This window comes from Bombyx mandarina, chromosome 21, assembly GCF_030267445.1.
Source record: "Bombyx mandarina strain Sakado chromosome 21, ASM3026744v2".
Classification (NCBI taxonomy): domain Eukaryota; kingdom Metazoa; phylum Arthropoda; class Insecta; order Lepidoptera; family Bombycidae; genus Bombyx; species Bombyx mandarina.
Genome location: NC_143227.1, coordinates 12,798,201 through 12,817,290, shown reverse-complemented (window position 1 = coordinate 12,817,290; position 19,090 = coordinate 12,798,201). Strand labels below are relative to the sequence as shown.

The window sequence follows — 19,090 nt, the reverse complement described above, 5'->3', positions numbered from 1 at the left end:
CTTAATAAGAGTGCATAGAGCCTCTTGTTCTTTAGTTCGCGACAGCTTCGCAACCTAAGCAATATGATTCAAGAGTTTTTAGTGTCGTTATGAAGATATGCAATTTGTACTCAAGATATTATCCGAGAATTCCTGCTACCTCGCAGGCGTTATTTACCTACTCATATTGTATCGACGTTGTTTTAAAATTTCACGTAGTCATGAACATATTGTTTAACCCCTACCTATTCTGATCAAAAACATCCCATATTGAGTTACATTCCTTCAAATTCAATACATTATTGTCACCCTACTCAGACGCTGAGATATCATATCTCACTCATATCGACTCATATCGTATGATTAAAGCAATAAAAGTGATAGGTTGATTGCCAAAATTTATTTATATCTAATTTTACTTTTAGCAAGATTACCATAGCTACTTTATTTAGTACTCCGCCACGCTTAGAAATTTTACAGACTCCTTGCTTGTGGGAGCCTTCGAAGAAGTTTTGAAATACTTATTAAAACAGATTAGATACTTATTATAAATATAATTCTAATTTAAGTTTTATGGAATTTGGGTAATTTTAACCACTTAAACAGTATATTTTTGTATTTGTATTTACATTACGAATGTGGGGTTTTTTAATTGCTTAGCTGGGTGAATGAGCTTCCGGCCCAACTGCTGTAAAGTGGTTACAAGAGCCCGTAGACTTCACTACTTGAGTGCGGCGATAACCAACCTTGATATGCGAGCTCTCAATTGTAATTGTAATTCTTTAAGAGCTAACTCACCCTCACCCTGTTAACTCAAACCCAAAACTGTTTAATTTCACAGGATAGATCTGTTAATCACGGAGCTGTTTAAAAATCGTTTTAGTACTTACAGTCTAAATGGTACCTACATGATTTATGTTCTTAGCTTTAATTAAAGGCAAGAATTACTATTATAGATACGATTGCCTGGTAACTAAATAATTTACTTTTCTCTATTTTATTTATTTACGAAATAAATTTGTGTCCACCCGAAATGCAAAAATAACATTATAATGTTTAGGTATGTTTCAATTGCTGTTCCGAAATTATATCCTAAAATTATAATATAAATTATTATCATATTAATCAGCTCGATTATCATCACTAGCTCTAATACTGGTGGTAGGACGTATTGTGCGTCCGCACAGGTCAGTACCACACCCTGCCTATTTCTGCCGTGAAGCAGTAATGCGTTTCGTTTATAAGGGTGGGTCAGCCGTTGTACTATAAAAACTGAGACCTTAGAACTCATGTCTCAAGGTGGGTGACGGCATTTATGTTATAGATGTCTATGGGCTCCGGTCAACACTTAACATCAGGTACGCCATGAGCTCGTCCACCTATCTAAGCAATAAAAACAGATATAGTTTTTAAGTCCTGAATATTTGAAATATCGCGTAAAGGATCAGAATGGTTATTTATTCTACTAGTTATATGGTGCCTATATGCCATCGTAGGGTGCTGGAATTCTTCGGACATATTACTCGTAAAGAGGGTCACAATCTTGAACAGCTATACTGAGATCTTAGAACTTATATCTCGAGGTGGGTGGCGCATTTACGTTGTACATGTCTATGGGCTCCAGTAACCACTTAACACCAGGTGGGCTGTGAGCTCGTCCATCGATCTAAGCAATAAAAAAAAAAAAAATGAAAAAAAAAAAAAGCTGATGGTGACAGGAAAGGTAGATGGCAAACGTCCCAGAGGACGCAGTCCCACGAGATGGTCGGACCAAATACGATATTTTCGAAACATCAACTTCCACAATGCCCTTCATGAAGCTAAGGATCGCAGCAGATGGAGGGAAATCGTACGGGAGAAACTGATGCAGCGGGGGAGTCACGACCGTCACTCAGTAATGAGGAAAACGACGCGAAGAGGAGGAGTTATATGGTATGGGTATTCTATTTTTTAAATTAAATAATTGTACACCCTGTAACCCCGTTAATTATGTTTACGTAATGACGTAGCACCGTGAGTTAAGCCATTAATCAACGTGAAGCCTTGTTTAAAACATATAATCGTTCTTCTTATGAACTATTTAATGTGTTTGTTTAAGTCTTAGAACATTTATAAACATCTCGGAAAGAAAACACTACGTTTGTTTAATTTGAATGTTATTTAAACTCTATGGATCGCTCTATCCACGTTTTTGTTATCATTTGTCGTAATGCTTGGCTTGAGATGTAAATAAGACTTCTGCCTATAATGATATCTACCGCTTTTTTTTTTTATTGCTTAGATGAGTGGACGAGCTCACAGCCCACCTGGTGTTATGTGGTTACTGGAGCCCATGAACATCAACAACTCAAATGCGCCACCCACCCTGAGATATAAGTTCTAAGATCTCAGTATAGTTACAACGGTTACCCCACCCTTCAAACCGAAACGCATTACTGCTTCACGGCAGAAATAGGTAGGGCGGTGGTACCTACCCCCGCGGACACACAAGAGGTCCTATCACCAGTAAAATCTTAGTAAAAGCTTAACGACTTAAGCTAAATTCGTCAGCCGATTTATGATAAAAAAGATTAGTTTGATTCAGATTCTCGTCGTAGGAACATACATCTGCGTTAAAACAACCTATTTAATGTCTTCAATAATAGTTTTTTCATTTAATATGTGGTCTCCCCTTAATAATGTTTTTCAGTTGCTATGATCACAATATCTAACACGTGAGAGCATATTTACTTGACGCAAATTCGTTTTTCTATTTTATTGCGTAATGTATACATACTGATAATATAATCTATACATATAAATAAAATTAGAGTGTCTGTTTGTAGTATTGAAATAACCGAGTTTTACTACATGCATATGAATATACATATATATACGGTACATACACCAAAATAACATTTTTTACAATTTTTGCCTGTCTGTTTGTTCCGGCTAATCTCTGGAACGGCTTGACCGATTTTGACGGGACTTTCACTGATAGGTAGCTGATGATATAAGGAGTAACTTAGACTAGCTTCGCCCCGCCGCTTCACACGCGGTACGACAATAACCGCGGGTAGCATCGCGGGACTAAGCTATCAATAATAAAATTTAATGTTTCCGAAGCGAAGCGAGGACGGGTCGCTAGTATATAATAAATATAATATAATATGTACAATAAGTCTATACCATGCGGTTCATGTAACCCATGATCGAACACTGTGGAGAAAAGTCACACGTGGTTGCGATCCTCAGCAGTGACGGAACTACATATTAAGAAGAAGAATACATACTGACGTAAGAAATTATCAAACAAAATTGATTCATATTAGTCTTAGGTCTTTGCGGTAGGCAGCGGCTTGGCTCTGCCCCTGGCATTGCTGAAGTCCATGGGTGACGGTAACCACTTACCATCAGGTGGGCCGGATGCTCGTCTGCCTAAAAGGGCAATAAAAAAAAAATGGTACGTAGCGATGCTGTTACCCATAGTAGCTACTGATCGAGTTATTTCATACCATTGTATTTAATACGAAGTTCAACAATAAATAAATGCTACCGAAGCATACTTTTCACTTTTTAGTGAAGATGTAGTTTCTTATTATACGACAAGCAGAAGGTGAAGACATAATTGAATCCGTGATTTCGGTATGTCTTAAGGGAGTTCATATAGAGTCCCTTCTTTATTTCGCCGTAAAGTCGTGTTTTATATAATTAACACCACAGTTGGAACAATATAAATTTTATTGTTGTAGCGGCATAAATAATTCTAAGTAATTACATTATATTAGTTATTTAACACATTATAAATTATTTTTACGTTTTAAATATTTTGCGGTAAACAAGTCCCGTGGCACAGACTATATTCTTTTTCCCACATCTCGTGCGTTCCGGCTTACGCATCATAAAAATGTGCGTTCATAAACGCCACAGTCTGATAAGCCACGTTCTGTGCAAAAACCACCTTTGATAGACGACGATGTTATTAAGGCCATGTTGGAGGAAGAACCATTTTTGGCAACATCAGAGATTGCAGAAAGGCTTAAATCAGCCTTTTTTTATGGCTTAGACGTGTGGACGAGCTCACAGCTCACCTGGTGTTAAGTGGTTACTGGGGCCCATAGACATCTACAACGTAAATGCGCCACACACCTTGAGATATAAGTTCTGAGGTCTCAGTATAGTCACAACGGCTGCCCCACCCTTTAAACCGAAACGCATTACTGCTTCACGGCAGAATTAGGCCACCAGTAAAGTCTCCAAACCATTTGGAAGATATAATCCGTGTTGAAATATTCAAGATGTGGCACCCCCACATTAATGAAGTCAAAATAATTTGTATTATCGATTCGGCATATGCACGTCTCTGCTTGATCGGAATAATATCAAATCCTTATTAGACCGGATGATAACTGGGGATGAAAAGTGTACCTACGTAAAAAATATAAAAAAAGGGTATATTGTGACCTCAGAAAACAACCTTTCCAGTTCTAAATAAAATTTAAACCTAAAAAAAATCTTGTGAATATGGTTCAACATTTAACTAGATAATAATGAAAACATACTCTTTGAACCGGTTCAGAACATCAAACTATAAAACACCCAAAGAGAATGCAATCGCCATACTTCACTACGATATGTCTGTTTATGTCAGACAGAAAATTGTCAACACTGTAAACTAATCTACTGAATTGATTACTTTATTCTATTCGGCTAAACGTTTTCTGTGGATTTTATAACCCAGCCAACAAACAGATCCAAACTCTGACAAGCGATAATAGTAAAATGAAACGGCTATTCAGAATAATAAACCAAAATAGATATGTCTCCACCAGTAGAAGCAGTAAAGGAGCGTGTTGGCCTAGACCAGACTACGGTCCTATGGAGGTACAAAGGTCGGTCATGATGAATGGCATAAAGGTGGCAGCCGCAAAACCGTTGGGCTCTCAAATTGCTGCTTGCACAATTATGTATCAGGTATTAACATTTATTTTCATAAAATAGATGACTGGAAGTAGTACCTACTGCTCAATTGAAGCTTAGCTTTTAAATAGCATCGACTTTGATCCACGAGGCTAATGTTTCTTAAGCAATGAATTATTAATTAATTAGCAATGAATGAATGAATTAATTACAGTTCGACTTGTCGTTTAATATCGAAAACGCTAACTATAATATTAGAAAATATGTTTTGCAATAAATGTAAGTACCGAGGGTAAATTACAGGCTTCCGATGTAGTAAAGATTAATATGAACGAATCGTTTTTGAGGTGAAACTGCTTTAGGCGTGTTAAGAGTAAAAATTATCTCGCGATAGATATGTTACGGCTAGAGAGAAAGGATACAATTTATGGAGAGCGAGAGTGAGAAAATAGACAGAGCGTCTCGCAAACCACTTGACCGTGGAGAGAGGAGAAAGACAAAGCCAGCTAGGTCTTTTCTTTTATACACAGCATCCCCTACTACAAGAGAAATTTGATTAAAGGATGAAAAATGAAGAAAACCGCAATACTACACACCGCAAAAGAAGTTTCACTTCTTTCACGTGCACCAAGTTGCACACGCATCATTTTTTTGTTTATAACTGCAGAAGTGTCATCTTTTTCAAGTCAAGATATTTCAATGATTCCCAGGCCGGTTCCCGTTACGAAATCGATGATCAGCTGGGCGCTTCGCACTTTATTCGTGCTGCCTCCTCGGCTACTGGCTGTGGGTACACATCCTTTGCGAAAATGCGTTATCTACAACAAAACGGAGGGAGCATCACTTGCTCGAGCGACAGGCAGAATATATCTTTTACGTTGCGATGTCCCCCCACTGTCTTCAGCGAGCTCAAGAATTATCTACTGGACGTTGCTTCCAGGTTAATATACTTCTCAATCATTGAATACGAGCGTACCTCCCATCTGATATGATTACCGCGCTCTACAACCGATTTCAGAATTATGATTTTATTTATCGATTCAACTCCCATTTTTACAATTTTAATAAAAGTTATTGTTGGTAAATGCTAATACCAAAGTTAATGCCGCCAATAATTAACAATAGTTACCTAAAATAACTTCTATTCACTCTGATTCGTCTTTGTCAAGATGCTGCTACCATCCGTGGGAAATTAAAGATCGGAAAACTCTTATTCGTGAAGACTTAGTTCGAATTCATCCTGAACAGAGAGTGATTGATCTAGTCCAAAAGGCTTGCTGGACTGGTCAACTGTCTAACTCTGTGTTCTGCGAAGAAAGCCGGATCGATGAAATGACTGACAACTCACTGAACTGCTTCGCTAGGACTCATTTCAAGAGTAGTCATTGTACAGTCGGGAGCGTCGGAGTACCATTTGAAGAGACATTGAAGTTGGCAGAGAAAATTGAATACAAAAGGGTAATATGTGCAGTTTGTCACTTTTTTTTTATTTATTTTTATTGCCTTTGTAGGCAGACGGCCATACGGCCCACCTGATGGTGAGTGGTTACCGTCGCCCATGGACTTCAGCAATGCCAGGGGCAGAGCCAAGCCCCTGCCTACCGCTTAATACTCTCCACAAGCCTCGTTTGAAGAAGGACATGTCATAGCGCTCGGGAAACACCGTGGAGGGGAGCTCATTCCATAGCCGGATGGTACGTGACAAAAAAGATCTCTGGAAACGCACTGTGGATGACCGCAGTGGCTCCAGGTAGTATGGATGAACTCTACTCCGGTGGCGGGCGGTGCGATGGTAAAAACGAGATGCTGGTATAATCTCGAACAATTCCTCAGAGCACTCCCCATGGAACATACGGTATAAAATACAGAGGGAACCGAAGTCCCTCCGCAGACCCAGAGGCTCCAAACGATCCGAGAGAATGGGATTATCGACAATCCGAACGGCCCTCCTCTGTATGGAGTCAAATGGACGAAGCTGGTATTTGGGAGCTCCGGCCCAGAGATGGGAGCAGTACTCCATGCGAGGCCGGACTTGTGCTTTATAAAGCAAAAGTCTTTGTCCAGGCGTGAAGTACCGCTTCGCTCTGTTGAGGAGTCCCAGCATTTTGGACGCCAACTTGGCTTTGCCTTCCAAATGACTCCGAAACTGGACATCGCTCGAAATGTCGACCCCAAGTATCCCGATACTCTCGGAAGGTTGCAGGGATACTCCTTGGAATTGCAGCGCCATGACAAAGGGGTCCTTCTTCGCAGTGAACGCGCAAACTTGTGTCTTTATCGGGTTGAATTGAACCAAGTTCAATTCACCCCATTCGGAGACTCGCCCCAGAGTGTTCTCCACTTCAGACACAAGTTTTCATCGTCTCTCTTGCACCACGCTCCGAGAGAGACTCTGATGGCCGATATATCGCGCATCCCCCGTGCTATCATCTGCATAGCAATGCATGCCATCAATAGACAGCATGTCATTGATATACAGGATGAAAAGCGTGGGGGAGAGCACCGAACCTTGTGGAACACCAGCGTTAATGGTCATGGTATCAGAACAGTCACCGTCTACAGCGACCGTGATGCTCCGCCCATCCAAAAAGCTAGCGATCCACTTGCAGAGACCCTCGGGGATTCCGTAAGATGGTAACTTCGATAGAAGTGCCCTATGCCAGACCCTGTCGAAGGCCTTCGCGATATCAAGGCTCACAGCAAGAGCCTCGCCCATGCTCTCCAAGGCTTCAGCCCACCTGTGAGTAAAGTATACAAGAAGATCGCCAGCTGAGCGACCGTGACGGAAACCGTACTGTCGGTCACTGATCAGCTGGCGATCTTCAAGATACTTCAGGAGTTGTGTATTTATAATTCGCTCCATCACCTTGGAAAGCAAGGAAGTTATCGCGATAGGCCTGTAGCTCGATGGGTCCGACCGGTTACCCTTCTTGGGGATAGGGTGGACGTGGGCGGTCTTTCATGAAGACGGAACCCTGTTAGTGCAATGAGAGAGGCGATACAAACGCGTTAGCGCAGGTGTCAGCTCAGGGGCGCACGTTTTCAAAACCACTGCGAGGTTGCCATCTGGCCCACTCGACTTATGGACGTCCAGGAGTCGGAGCTCCCGCCTGACTGCACACTGTGTGAAGCAGATATCCGGCAGGGAGCTATCACACCGGGGTATGTTCGGTGGTGTGGCACCCCCGTCGTCCACAGTCGAGTTCGAGGCGAAGAGTTTGACCAGAAGGTCAGCCTTCTCTTTCGCGCTGTGGGCCAGATTGTCATCGGACTTGCACAGTGGTGGGAGACTAGACCTGCAAAAGTTTCCTTCTGCAGCTTTGGCGAGCGACCAAAAAGCACGGCTCGGCACGGCTCGGCACGGATAGCTCTTCAATCGCTCGCCAACTCTAGCAACGTGCTCCGACTTCGCCTTGGCAATTACCTTCTTGTAGGACCTGGAAGCGGCGTTATATTTCCGCATTTCCCCTGAGATGTTAGGATCCCGACGTCTCCTGGCATTATCCCATGCCACGTATGCGGACCGCTTGAGGTGTGCAGCATCCCTGCTGGCATTGTTATACCAGGGTCTGCTGCGACCCCCAACGGGCACTTCAGAGGAGGGAATAAACAATTCCATCCCCTGGAGCACCACGTCTTTAAGACGGTCCGCACAGACGTCAGGATCAGCAGAGGAAAAGCAGAACCGCCCCCATGGGTAGGATGCGTAAAATTCACGCAATCCATCCTAATCTGCTGACATATACCGCCAAACTCTTCCCGGTCGTCGTTCGACGATCAGGACGAGAGAGTGGTACGGCAGCACGAATAAGGCAGTGATCAGACGATCCAAGCGGAGTGTCGATCACCACACTGTATCCGGCCGGATCTGTGGTCAGCAGAAGGTCCAACAAAGAAGGCTCGTGCCCCTCGATATCTGGGACACGGGTGGGCTGTGTCACCAGCTGGGAGAAGCCGTAGGCCAAGGCGAAATCGTAGGCAGTCCGACCCGGGAGGTCAGTGGTTCTGGACCCAAACCACTCTTGGTGGTGAGCGTTAAAGTCTCCAAGAACCACCACCTCCGCAGATGGGTACTGCTTAAGCACGCGGTTAGTCCCCTCTTGCACATGCTCAAACAGAGCTGAACCTGCATCACTGCTGTGGGACCTGTACAGGCACGCGTAGATTCGGCTACGGCCCCCGTGATCTACGCGCAGCCACAAGAGGGACAGGTCCCGTTGTTCGAGGCCCCGAAGACGGCGGCAACAGACATCAGCCCGGACGAATACGCACACCCCGGCTTTACGCAGGAAGTTGTGCTCCAATACGTAGCCGGGGTACTCAAGGTATGAGGTATCATCCGGAGCAGATATCTGCGTCTCCGTCAAAAAAAGCAGGGCAGGCTGCGCCGTCTCAAGGTGGTGGTGTACGGCGTCAAGGTTGCTATGTAGGCCCCTGACATTGCTGAAATCCACATTAAATGTGGAATGGGGAGCCGCCTGTGAAACCCTTTTTTTTTTTTTTTTCGACTTCATAGTTGTTAAATTTTCGGAGAGTAGGATTAGGAGAGGTAAGATGTTGGAGGTGAGATCGGGGCAACACCTGAATGAAGCGCGGAACATAGTTCGTGCTCGTCCACGGATTGCGTGAGAGACCGACGCAGGGCATGGAAGGGCCCCCAGTCCACTCTGCGTGCGATCGCCGGGATCCACTCCGGTCTCCGACTCCGGCACGACGACCGCACGATAGGATTTTACACCGGTTGGCGGGATAGCTTCCCGGGGCGGAGTTTAGTAGAGACACCCGGGTTCAGGTCCCCTACTGACCGGCGGGCGGCAGCGGGTACCATTTCACTGGGTCTCCCTATACCCCCGTCAAACAATCACGCCCCGTGAGTTCGCACGCACGTCTGCTCCGCAAGTTCCAGGCGTCACCAAGACTCACCCCCAACAAGGAAGGGGAAAGGGAAGGGATAGAACTGGCTCTCCAACCCACACGCCGGAACACAGCTAGGCTATTTGGCGGCGGACTCTAGTTGGAGGGTGGTCGCCAGTCAGTCGTACTAGGTCCTACCACTGGTTATGTTTTCGGCTCCCGTTTAGCACCACCCAGGGGTCACTTGTAGGGAATCGAGGGTTAAACCTACGGAAGCGGGAAGCACCAACCCCCAACTTGTTTCAGGAATAAAGACAAAATATTAACATGTTAACTGCCATGTTAGTCACCGGTGCCCTCCGCGGCGCACTGAAGGCGCCGGAATATACAGTAGACTCTGGGAATGACGAATAAGAACGATACTGACAATGAACCTATTTCTAATAGACCTAAAAGACTAAAACATACATTATCAAACAAAAGAAGGAGAAGTTAGGCAATCCAGGCGCTCAGTAACAGAAATCGACATAATTACTTCAGTACGCCGCGTAGGGCACCGGTGACCTACATGGCAGTGAATGTATTAAGGATCTATGATTCAAACTTTACCACCGCTTAGCCGACTATGCTATCTAGTTATGCCTTTACTAATTAAAATTATTTAAGTATAGTATTTCACGTATGAAGTTCATCTTCTTCATTACTGAGGGTCGTGATTTCCTGATGAGAGACCGATTTCTTGCTCTTGATGCTTCTCTATCTGTGTAATATGTCCTTGGCGTCATGAAGAACTTCTTGCAGCTTGAGGTTGAGAACTGAACGAAATTGAACGGATCATCTGACTAGGCTGCAGCCTCTTAGTCTTCGTACATCGATTTACCCAATAATGTCTTCCTAAAAAAACTTCAGGAGGCTTCTGAGGCAAATGGTGGAGAGTCGTTTTTTATCTTGAATTTTCGTGGGATAGATAATTTAACGGTGTCAAAATGATAATTGCTTTAAAAAAAAACTTCTTAACACTTCCAACCTGTATTTTTTTATATCTTTTTTATTGCTTATATGGGTGGACGAGCTCACAGCCCACCTGGTGTTAAGTGGTACAACGTAAATGCCGCCACTCATTTTGAGATATGAGTTCTAATGTACATGTGTAAAGTGCCTTGAAGGAAATTAAATAAAGGATAATAGAAGTAAGTAAATAGTAGACAAAATAGAGCAGAATCTACTAAAAATTGTGTTTTAAATGATTTAATTTGGCACATAAACTCCTCATAAAGGAGATGCCAGAGCAAAGGCAAGAGAAGCAGTCGTGTCCCCGTGGTGGCTTTGAACTCTTCGATCTTGGACGCGACAGCGACACGTGGATTGCCCTAGCAGTTCCTGGATGTGGCACTTGCGACGTTCCGTTAGTACTCACACAACTAAAACTATACAACTACTTCAAAAATAAGCCATCGCTAAACAATTTCCTTTCATTTATATTTGCTGCTAAGTGTAAGGTACAGGGTGGCCCATAAGTCCTTTGAAAAGTAAAATTTGAATAAAACGAACAGGGCGCGCGTGAGCGGTGCAGGGGAAGCGGGGGGAGTAACTTCGGTTTCTGGGAATTTAGTCGCGATGGAGCGTTTTACCGGAGCGGACCGTGCGTTTTGTGTGCGCGAGTTTTATAAAAACGACAATTCGGCAACCGTTGCGCGGCGTAAATTTCGAGAACACAAAGGTTTACACAACTTTGACGACACTCCAACTCTTCAAACAATTAAGAACTGGGTTGCTAAGTTCGAGGAGACCGGTTCGACGTTAGATAAACCGCGGTTGGGTCGCCCAAGGACGTCACGTACGGAACAAAACATAGACACAGTGACACAGTCTATTCGCGAAAATCCGACACAGTCAACTCGTAAGCGCGCCAGAGCATTAAACGTATCCAGGACATCGTTACAACGGATTTTGAAGAAAGATTTACATATGCACCCTTACAAAATTCAGTTGGTTCAAGAATTAAAGGAAACTGACGGTATTCAAAGACAAAATTATGCGAATGAAATGTTGAATCGGTTTACTTCCTTCAATAACATAATGTTCTCTGACGAGGCTCATTTCCATCTTAACGGGCATGTTAGTAAACAAAATTGCCGCTATTGGAGCCCCATCAATCCAAAACTTAAGCATCAGAAGCCCTTACATAGTCCGAAAGTGACTGTTTGGGCCGCTATGTCAGCCCATGGTATCCTAGGGCCTTACTTCTTTGAGGATGGCAGAGGGCGCGCAGTTACTGTTACGTCGGAGCGATATGTGGCTATGATCGAAGAGTTTTTCATACCAGAATTGCAAAACTTTTCAGGCTTTAATGCCAGGACGTGGTTTCAACAGGATGGGGCCACTTCTCACACCTCTAACACTGCTATGCCTGTTATCCGTCAACTTTTTCCTGGCAAAGTTATCTCTAAGAGAGGAGACATTTCCTGGCCTCCACGTAGTCCAGATCTGACCCCGATGGATTTTTTTTTGTGGGGCTACCTTAAGGCTAAAGTATACGACACAAACCCGCGGTCAATTGAGGCCCTAAAAGAAAACATCCGCAGAGAAATGACAAGCATTTCAGCAGTGACGTGCCGCGCAGTCATCGACAATTTTAGACGTCGTTTGCAAGAGTGCCGTGATCGCAACGGATTACATTTAGGAGATGTTATTTTCAAAAAATAATTCCCGTTTTTTAAGCTTTTTATGTAAATAAAAATTTAATTCATAATGTAATTAGTTTTATTTTAATAAATTTTTTTTCATATCAAAGGACTTATGGGCCACCCGTTATTATAAACGGCTGAAGCGAAAAGGAATTGAGATCGTATAATCAAATATCTACTGATAAGGAGCTGACCTCACTAGAGGACGCACCTAAGCTGCCACATTATACAGCACATCTGCAGAGCCGACGACGACTTTATGAAAACATGTTAAAAAAAAAATTTTATGTTGCCTTCGAACAGGCAGAACATACGGTCCAACATAGTCTGTCTAAAGTTACTGGATTTTTTATTTTCACATTAATAAGATGATTTTTTTAAATCTAGAACCATGTATTCATTAATATTATACGGGTATTAATAGCCGATTTAAAAAAAGGTGAAGTTTCTCAATTTTTTTTTGTGTGTGGACGAGCTCACAGCCCACCTGGTGTTAAATGGTTACTGGAGCCCATAGACATTTACAACGTAAACGCCACCCACCTTGAGATGTAAGTCCTAAGGTCTCAGTATAGTTACAACGGCTGCTCCACCCTTCAAGCCCAAACGCGTTACTGCTTCACGGCAGAAATATTCGAATTTGTTCTAGGTGAACCATTGATTGAATGGCGCCACATTTAAATTTTATCAAAACCTCACCAGTAGTCGTTGTGTTATGCTTAATGATGCATATTTAATTGACTTCGACTACATTGATGGTTTAGGCCGCTGAGTTTCACGCCGGATCTTCTCAGTGGATCGCGGTTCTGATCCGGTGGTAGATTTTGCCAAGCACTGCTCTTGCTACTGTTAGCAAATTCTCTCAGGTTGAACGCGTGAGCTCACCTACCCGTCCGCGCGTAGCTGGAATAGCCTATTAGGCTACCAGCGAAAACGTAGAGGAAAAAAATATTGATGGTTCTCATTCAAATTTTATTTTGCTGAGGTCGGTTTTATTTTTGGAACGAAGTTCCTTATGGGACGATGCGGAGGGGTAACCTAACCGGGAAAAAATGTCCGTAACGTAAGATTTTTATTAGTAATGCACACGGTGTACGACTTAACTTTGTAATAACGTAGGTACAAAAAATAACATTTTTTTATCATTCATTGACCACGATCCCAGAGCGATCGTTTGCGCAATACACTAACTCTTATGCAAGCAACCGTGAATGAAGTGTACCACAATAAGTTCGCACGTTACTGAATGACCGTGGGTTGTTGCGAAACCTCCAGTTTTGTTTTCTTTATACCTCGAATGGAACTTAAAATTAATATTTTTATAATAAGGAATTTCCTTCCTATCCGGTGTCCCACGACACCACACATCTTTTTGTTACATTATTGTTTCATCGTGCAGGTGTCTGTTCAAGCACGCGATAATAGCGGCGGCTTGCGGCACGGGGAACATGCAGGCCGGCCAGCACGGGACTGACAGGACGCCTCAGCCGCCGCTCGGACTAATGGCGGGAGACGACATCTTTACCGAATACAAGACGTTTAACTTGTCTTATTGTGAAACAGGAATTTTTGGTAACTTTAATGTTGGCTTTATAAAAAAACTGATAATGTAATTAGCGTACGTCAATGTATTGTTATGCCGGTAAGAGTAACGCCATCTATCGCCGAATAGCCGAAACGAATATCAAAGGATCTAGTAACGTCTAGAACGCTCGAGAAATACGCCTTCTATTATAATCAGATAGCGGAAACACACACATCGAAAATACTCGACTTGTGTGGAATATTCTCGATAATTCTAGGGATATCGTATCGACTATAAAAGCGTTCCAGAGATGGCACGCCGTCAGTTAGTAATCGAAACTACTCGAAGCGAAACAGCGAACGGATCACCCGAAGCGAGGCGGGAGAAGCGAATTGTGAATTTTAGTGTTCTGTGTGTGTTTTAAGTGATAAATACAGTTTTAAGTTGTACTTTGGTGGAACATTTATGTATCCCGAGCCCTAGCGTGTAACAGTATCACATCAATTTAAATGATCATTAAGTCTTCAACCACATGTCCTGGGTGGGCTGTTGCATGTATATTGCAATATCTCTAGACTCCACACGGTAATCTTTTAACATTAGTTGGGCTGATCGAAATTCAATCCTTATCATTTTGGTAGATAATTGATAAATTTGTATGGAGTTAGAACAGCGCCCCTAGCGGCAAACGCAAACAAACGTTCCAACTCCATACAAAATTGAGTTAACTTTTACGCTATCGAGAACGTTAAGAAACTCGCACTAAGCACAAAGATAGTAAATACAAAGTATATTTATCATACCTACGCTTAATGTTCGAATTTGCAATATAGAAACACAACGGGATATATGAAATAAATGTGTTTAACGAGTCACTAAATTAAGACTGTATATCGGTCATTTTAAAGGCATCGTGGCGAAAACTCGCGCGGCCACTGCTCGGAAGGCGGCTGTGTCGGCTGCAGAGTTCCTCGCCCATGTCGGAGATCTGAACTTCAAGCAAATCGATGTGGGAAAACAAAGACTAAGTACATTGAGATTTATTTACTTTCAAAAGTATTAACTTTGGATGGACGAGCTCACAGCCCACCTGGTGTTAAGTGGTTACTGGAGCCCATAGACATTTATTTATTTATTAAGTTGCACCAACATAGTGATCATCAATACAAAACATTGACAAATTGATAAAAGTTCATGGCAGATGTCACCTCAATTATAGATGCAATCGACAGTGCATTAACATCAAAAATAAAAAAAATATACAGCTAAGATTTGAATACATTTCATTCATTGCTTAAGATTAATTTAATTGGGAGATGATCCGCGACAGATTTTTCCTGTAAGTAGTGAGACAATCAGAAAAAACATCTATTTCACTTAAAATAAGTTCAGCGCAATCGGACAACTCCGAAGGAACATTGACGGAGACCGCGCTACCGTGGACATTATTGTAGTCCCAAAGGATTCTGTTTAAGGGAGAGTAAGCACCTAAATTCGAACGAGCGGACTTTCTTATAAACGGTTTATATTCACTGAAGTAGGAAACCTATGGAAATGAAACGTCAACAAAAAATTCGTGCCACTATGACGTCATCTGGCCACAAAACATGGCGGTTTTAGTGCTGCCCAGAAGATTTTAATGTTAGTAGGTTTTATCGATAAACGTTCTTGGCTTATTTTATTTTAAATATTGTTGAGTATGAATGTATTTGTAGAATTTATACTTTAATAGGAATTAAGTATATTGTTATTTGCAAAGATGATGTGATTTAGATATTATATGAAATCTAAGACGAGTTCGTGCTTCAAATTTTCCAAGTAAACGATATGACGATTTTTTAAATTTGCTACACTGATTTTATAAAGTTGTCGTTTGCCGCAAAACATAAGTCGTCGTGGCCTAACGGATAAGACGTCCGGTGCATTCGTGTTGAGCGATGCACCGGCGTTCGAATCCCGCAGGCGGGTACCAATTTTTCTAATGAAATACGTACTCAACAAATGTTCACGATTGACTTCCACGGTGAAGGAATAACATCGTGTAATAAAAATGAAACCCGCAAAATTATAATTTGCGTAATTACTGGTGGTAGGACCTCTTGTGAGTCCGCGCGGGTGGGTACCACCACCCTGCCTATTTCTGCCGTGAAGCAGTAATGCGTTTCGGTTTGAAGGGTGGGGCAGCCGTTGTAACTATACGGGAAACTTTAGAACTTGTATCTCAAGGTAGGTGGCGCATTTACGTTGTGGATGTCTATGGGCTCCAGTAACCACTTAACACCAGGTGGGCTGTGAGCTCGTCCACCCATCTAAGCAATAAAAAAAAAAAAAAAAGATATGGCATAGTACAGTGCCATCGGCCCATTTTTAGCATGCTGAATGTTATCGTATTTTGAGTACGTGTTTTTCTTAAACTATTACAATCTATTTTAATTGTTTTGCTGACTCTAAAGTCCGTAACAGACTACCGCAGTGCACCTCAAGGAAGGTGCACCGCACCATTTGAATCACTCTCACTTGAGAGTGATTCAAATTTTAAACTTATCAAGGGACCGCGTGAAAAAAAACACCTACAGAACATTTATTCATTATTAAAAACGTAATTCCTTGTGACTTCCTCTCTAAAATCACTTAATTATTAAATATTTAACGAATTTACAATAGTGTTTTACTCACTGCGGAATAAAACTATTTTATTTAAATAGTTCCGAAGAGATTTTGTCGGTAGCCTTTTTCCCGAAATATCTAAACAGAATGTCTAAATATGTTTTGATGACATATTTTAAAGAGGTTTTTATGATTAGTGTCATGATGAATAGATTCCGACCGAAAAATGGTGTCCGATATTTCGGATTCAAATATATCATTAAGTGTATAATCTATGTTTCGGATGAGGGCTCCATAATGAATTTAAATATATATAGATAATAGTTTTGGGGCATCGACCTTCTTGAGATCCTATAAAATATGTTTTAATTATTATTTTTGTATGTTTTAAGCATGATAAAATTAGAAATTTTATATAAGCAATCATATTAAATCGATATCAAAGTCAATGAATAATGTACAACCCAAAACAGACGGCCGAACTGACGTGACAATGACATTTGGCGCGCTAAACATGGCGGATTTTCGGCCTCATTAGACGGAGACGGAGACATTTACGTATATTCATGTTTCATTTTATGTACGCACTGAAATACTGTTATATTGTTTTCCTGCGAGTTAAAGTGCTGAGTAAGAACGAGATAGATATATGTTTATGTGTGTGCCTTCAAAATGGGTGCTATTTATATAAGCAATTGTACGTATAGAACAATATGTCGTGTCCCTACTATATAGGTCTATGTTTATATTTCTTCAACATAAATGCGCCACCCACCTTGAGATAAGTTCTAAGGTCTCAGTATAGTTACAACGGCTGCAAGGTGGGTACCTTGAGATATTTTATAAGTTCTAAGATCTCAGTATAGTTACTTGCACATTTTGCTTTGTTGTAATGTTGTACTTTGGGAGGTGTTAAACAAAAATGTCTTCTTGCGTGTGTTCCCTGTTTAATAATCATCTTAATCCTAGTTTACAATTATGAAGCCTGTGTTTCTAGGTGGTCCGCCTATTAGGGGGACATACGAGATTACACCTATTAATCATGTTATATACTAAATGCTATGCTAATACTATGCTATGCTATGTTATGCTATGCTATAATATATAAGTACGCTCACTTCAATGTAAAGCAAACGAAATAGTTTTCCTATTCAACACGACCATTTGTTCTTGAAAGCTGTTCTCTTGCATCCAGTTGATTTCATATTTATTTAATATGTTGTTTAAAATTTCATTAACATTTTAGAGGTGAGTTTAGCTCTACATGACGAAGATTGCGTGAAAGTATCAGAAGGCCTCGCTCTTCAGCTTGCCAATAATGTTCAGATCGACAGCGCGAAGAACTCTATGTCAATGATAGATATGCTGTGTCCTGATGAAATCTCTTGTACTGCGAAAATGATATCTAGTAAATGTGAGTGTCCTTCTAATATCCAGGCATCTCTAAATGTGTATTTATTTATAATTTATTCAGAAATTAGCGATTGGTTTTGGATTTGCGTCCTTATGTGTGATAAGAAAAGACAATCGGAACCAGTGCGTTCGGATAGAAAGTAAAGTGGCGATTTTGTTGCAGACGGTACAAATACACGTTTATTTGCCAATAATTAGACAAACGATATAAAAAAATTGGTTTAACTTAAAATACTGTCGTAGTGCGATCTCTTCTTTTTTTGTTGCCCTTGTACGCAGAAGAGTATATGACCCACCTGATGGTGAGTGGTTAACGTCGCCCATGGACTTCAGCAATGCCGGGGGCAGAGCCAAGCCGCTGCCTACCGCTCAATACACTCCACAAGCCTCGTTTGAAGAAGGACATGTCATAGTGCTCGGGAAACACCGTGGAGGGGAGCTCATTCCATTAGCCGTCATTCAAAAAAGACCTCTGGAAACGCACTGTGGATGACCGCAGTGTCTCCAGGTAGTATGGATGAACTCTACTCCGGTGGCCGGCGATGCGATAGTAAAAACGAAATGATGGTATTCAACCAATTCCTCAGAGCACTCCCCGTGGAACATACAAAATCATATTTATGTATCAGGTCGGTACATACATACACAATGGTCGTCCAATGTTCTAGTTCCCATAAAGCAAAATCGAAAATTAATTTTTTAGGTTCGCAAATGGCAATGGCCGTTGTAGGTGATGTCGACGCGGTGCCACACGATGCAGAATTAGGGGTCAAATGAACGTTTTGATAACAAATTAATGTCAGGTTGTAGGTAATAAATTTTGATTCAATAAAGAATGTCATAACTGGATCTTTAGCTTTTTTAATATAAAAGTATTCGCCTAATGATTGAAATTCGAGAATTGACACCCAAGATTGAAATATTATAATTTAATAGTATATACTAAGTAAATTAGCTTTCTCATTTATTTTCTGAGAGGCATATTTAAAAGAATCTGAATCGGTATATTATCGGTTAGATACATCACCTGTTGTAGTGTATTAGCTATGCCTGTTACTAAACTAGAAAAATGCAGTTGACAAACATGAGAAAAAATGTTATAGTAGTATGGCAACTGGGATTTTTT

General features: G+C 41.6%; 1 protein-coding gene across 1 annotated transcript; it reads left to right on the top strand.

The window, feature by feature from the left end:
- Window positions 1-4,740: 4,740 nt before the first annotated feature.
- Window positions 4,741-18,809, top strand: LOC114250513 (cytochrome b-c1 complex subunit 2, mitochondrial). Its single transcript, XM_028184417.2, has 8 exons — window positions 4,741-4,932; window positions 5,589-5,818; window positions 6,048-6,336; window positions 11,010-11,137; window positions 13,819-13,991; window positions 14,853-14,972; window positions 17,798-17,965; window positions 18,668-18,809. The coding sequence occupies exons 1-8, from the start codon at window positions 4,741-4,743 to the stop codon at window positions 18,739-18,741; spliced, it is 1,374 nt and encodes a 457-aa protein (XP_028040218.2). The 3' UTR covers window positions 18,742-18,809.
- The last annotated feature ends 281 nt before the right edge of the window (window positions 18,810-19,090 follow it).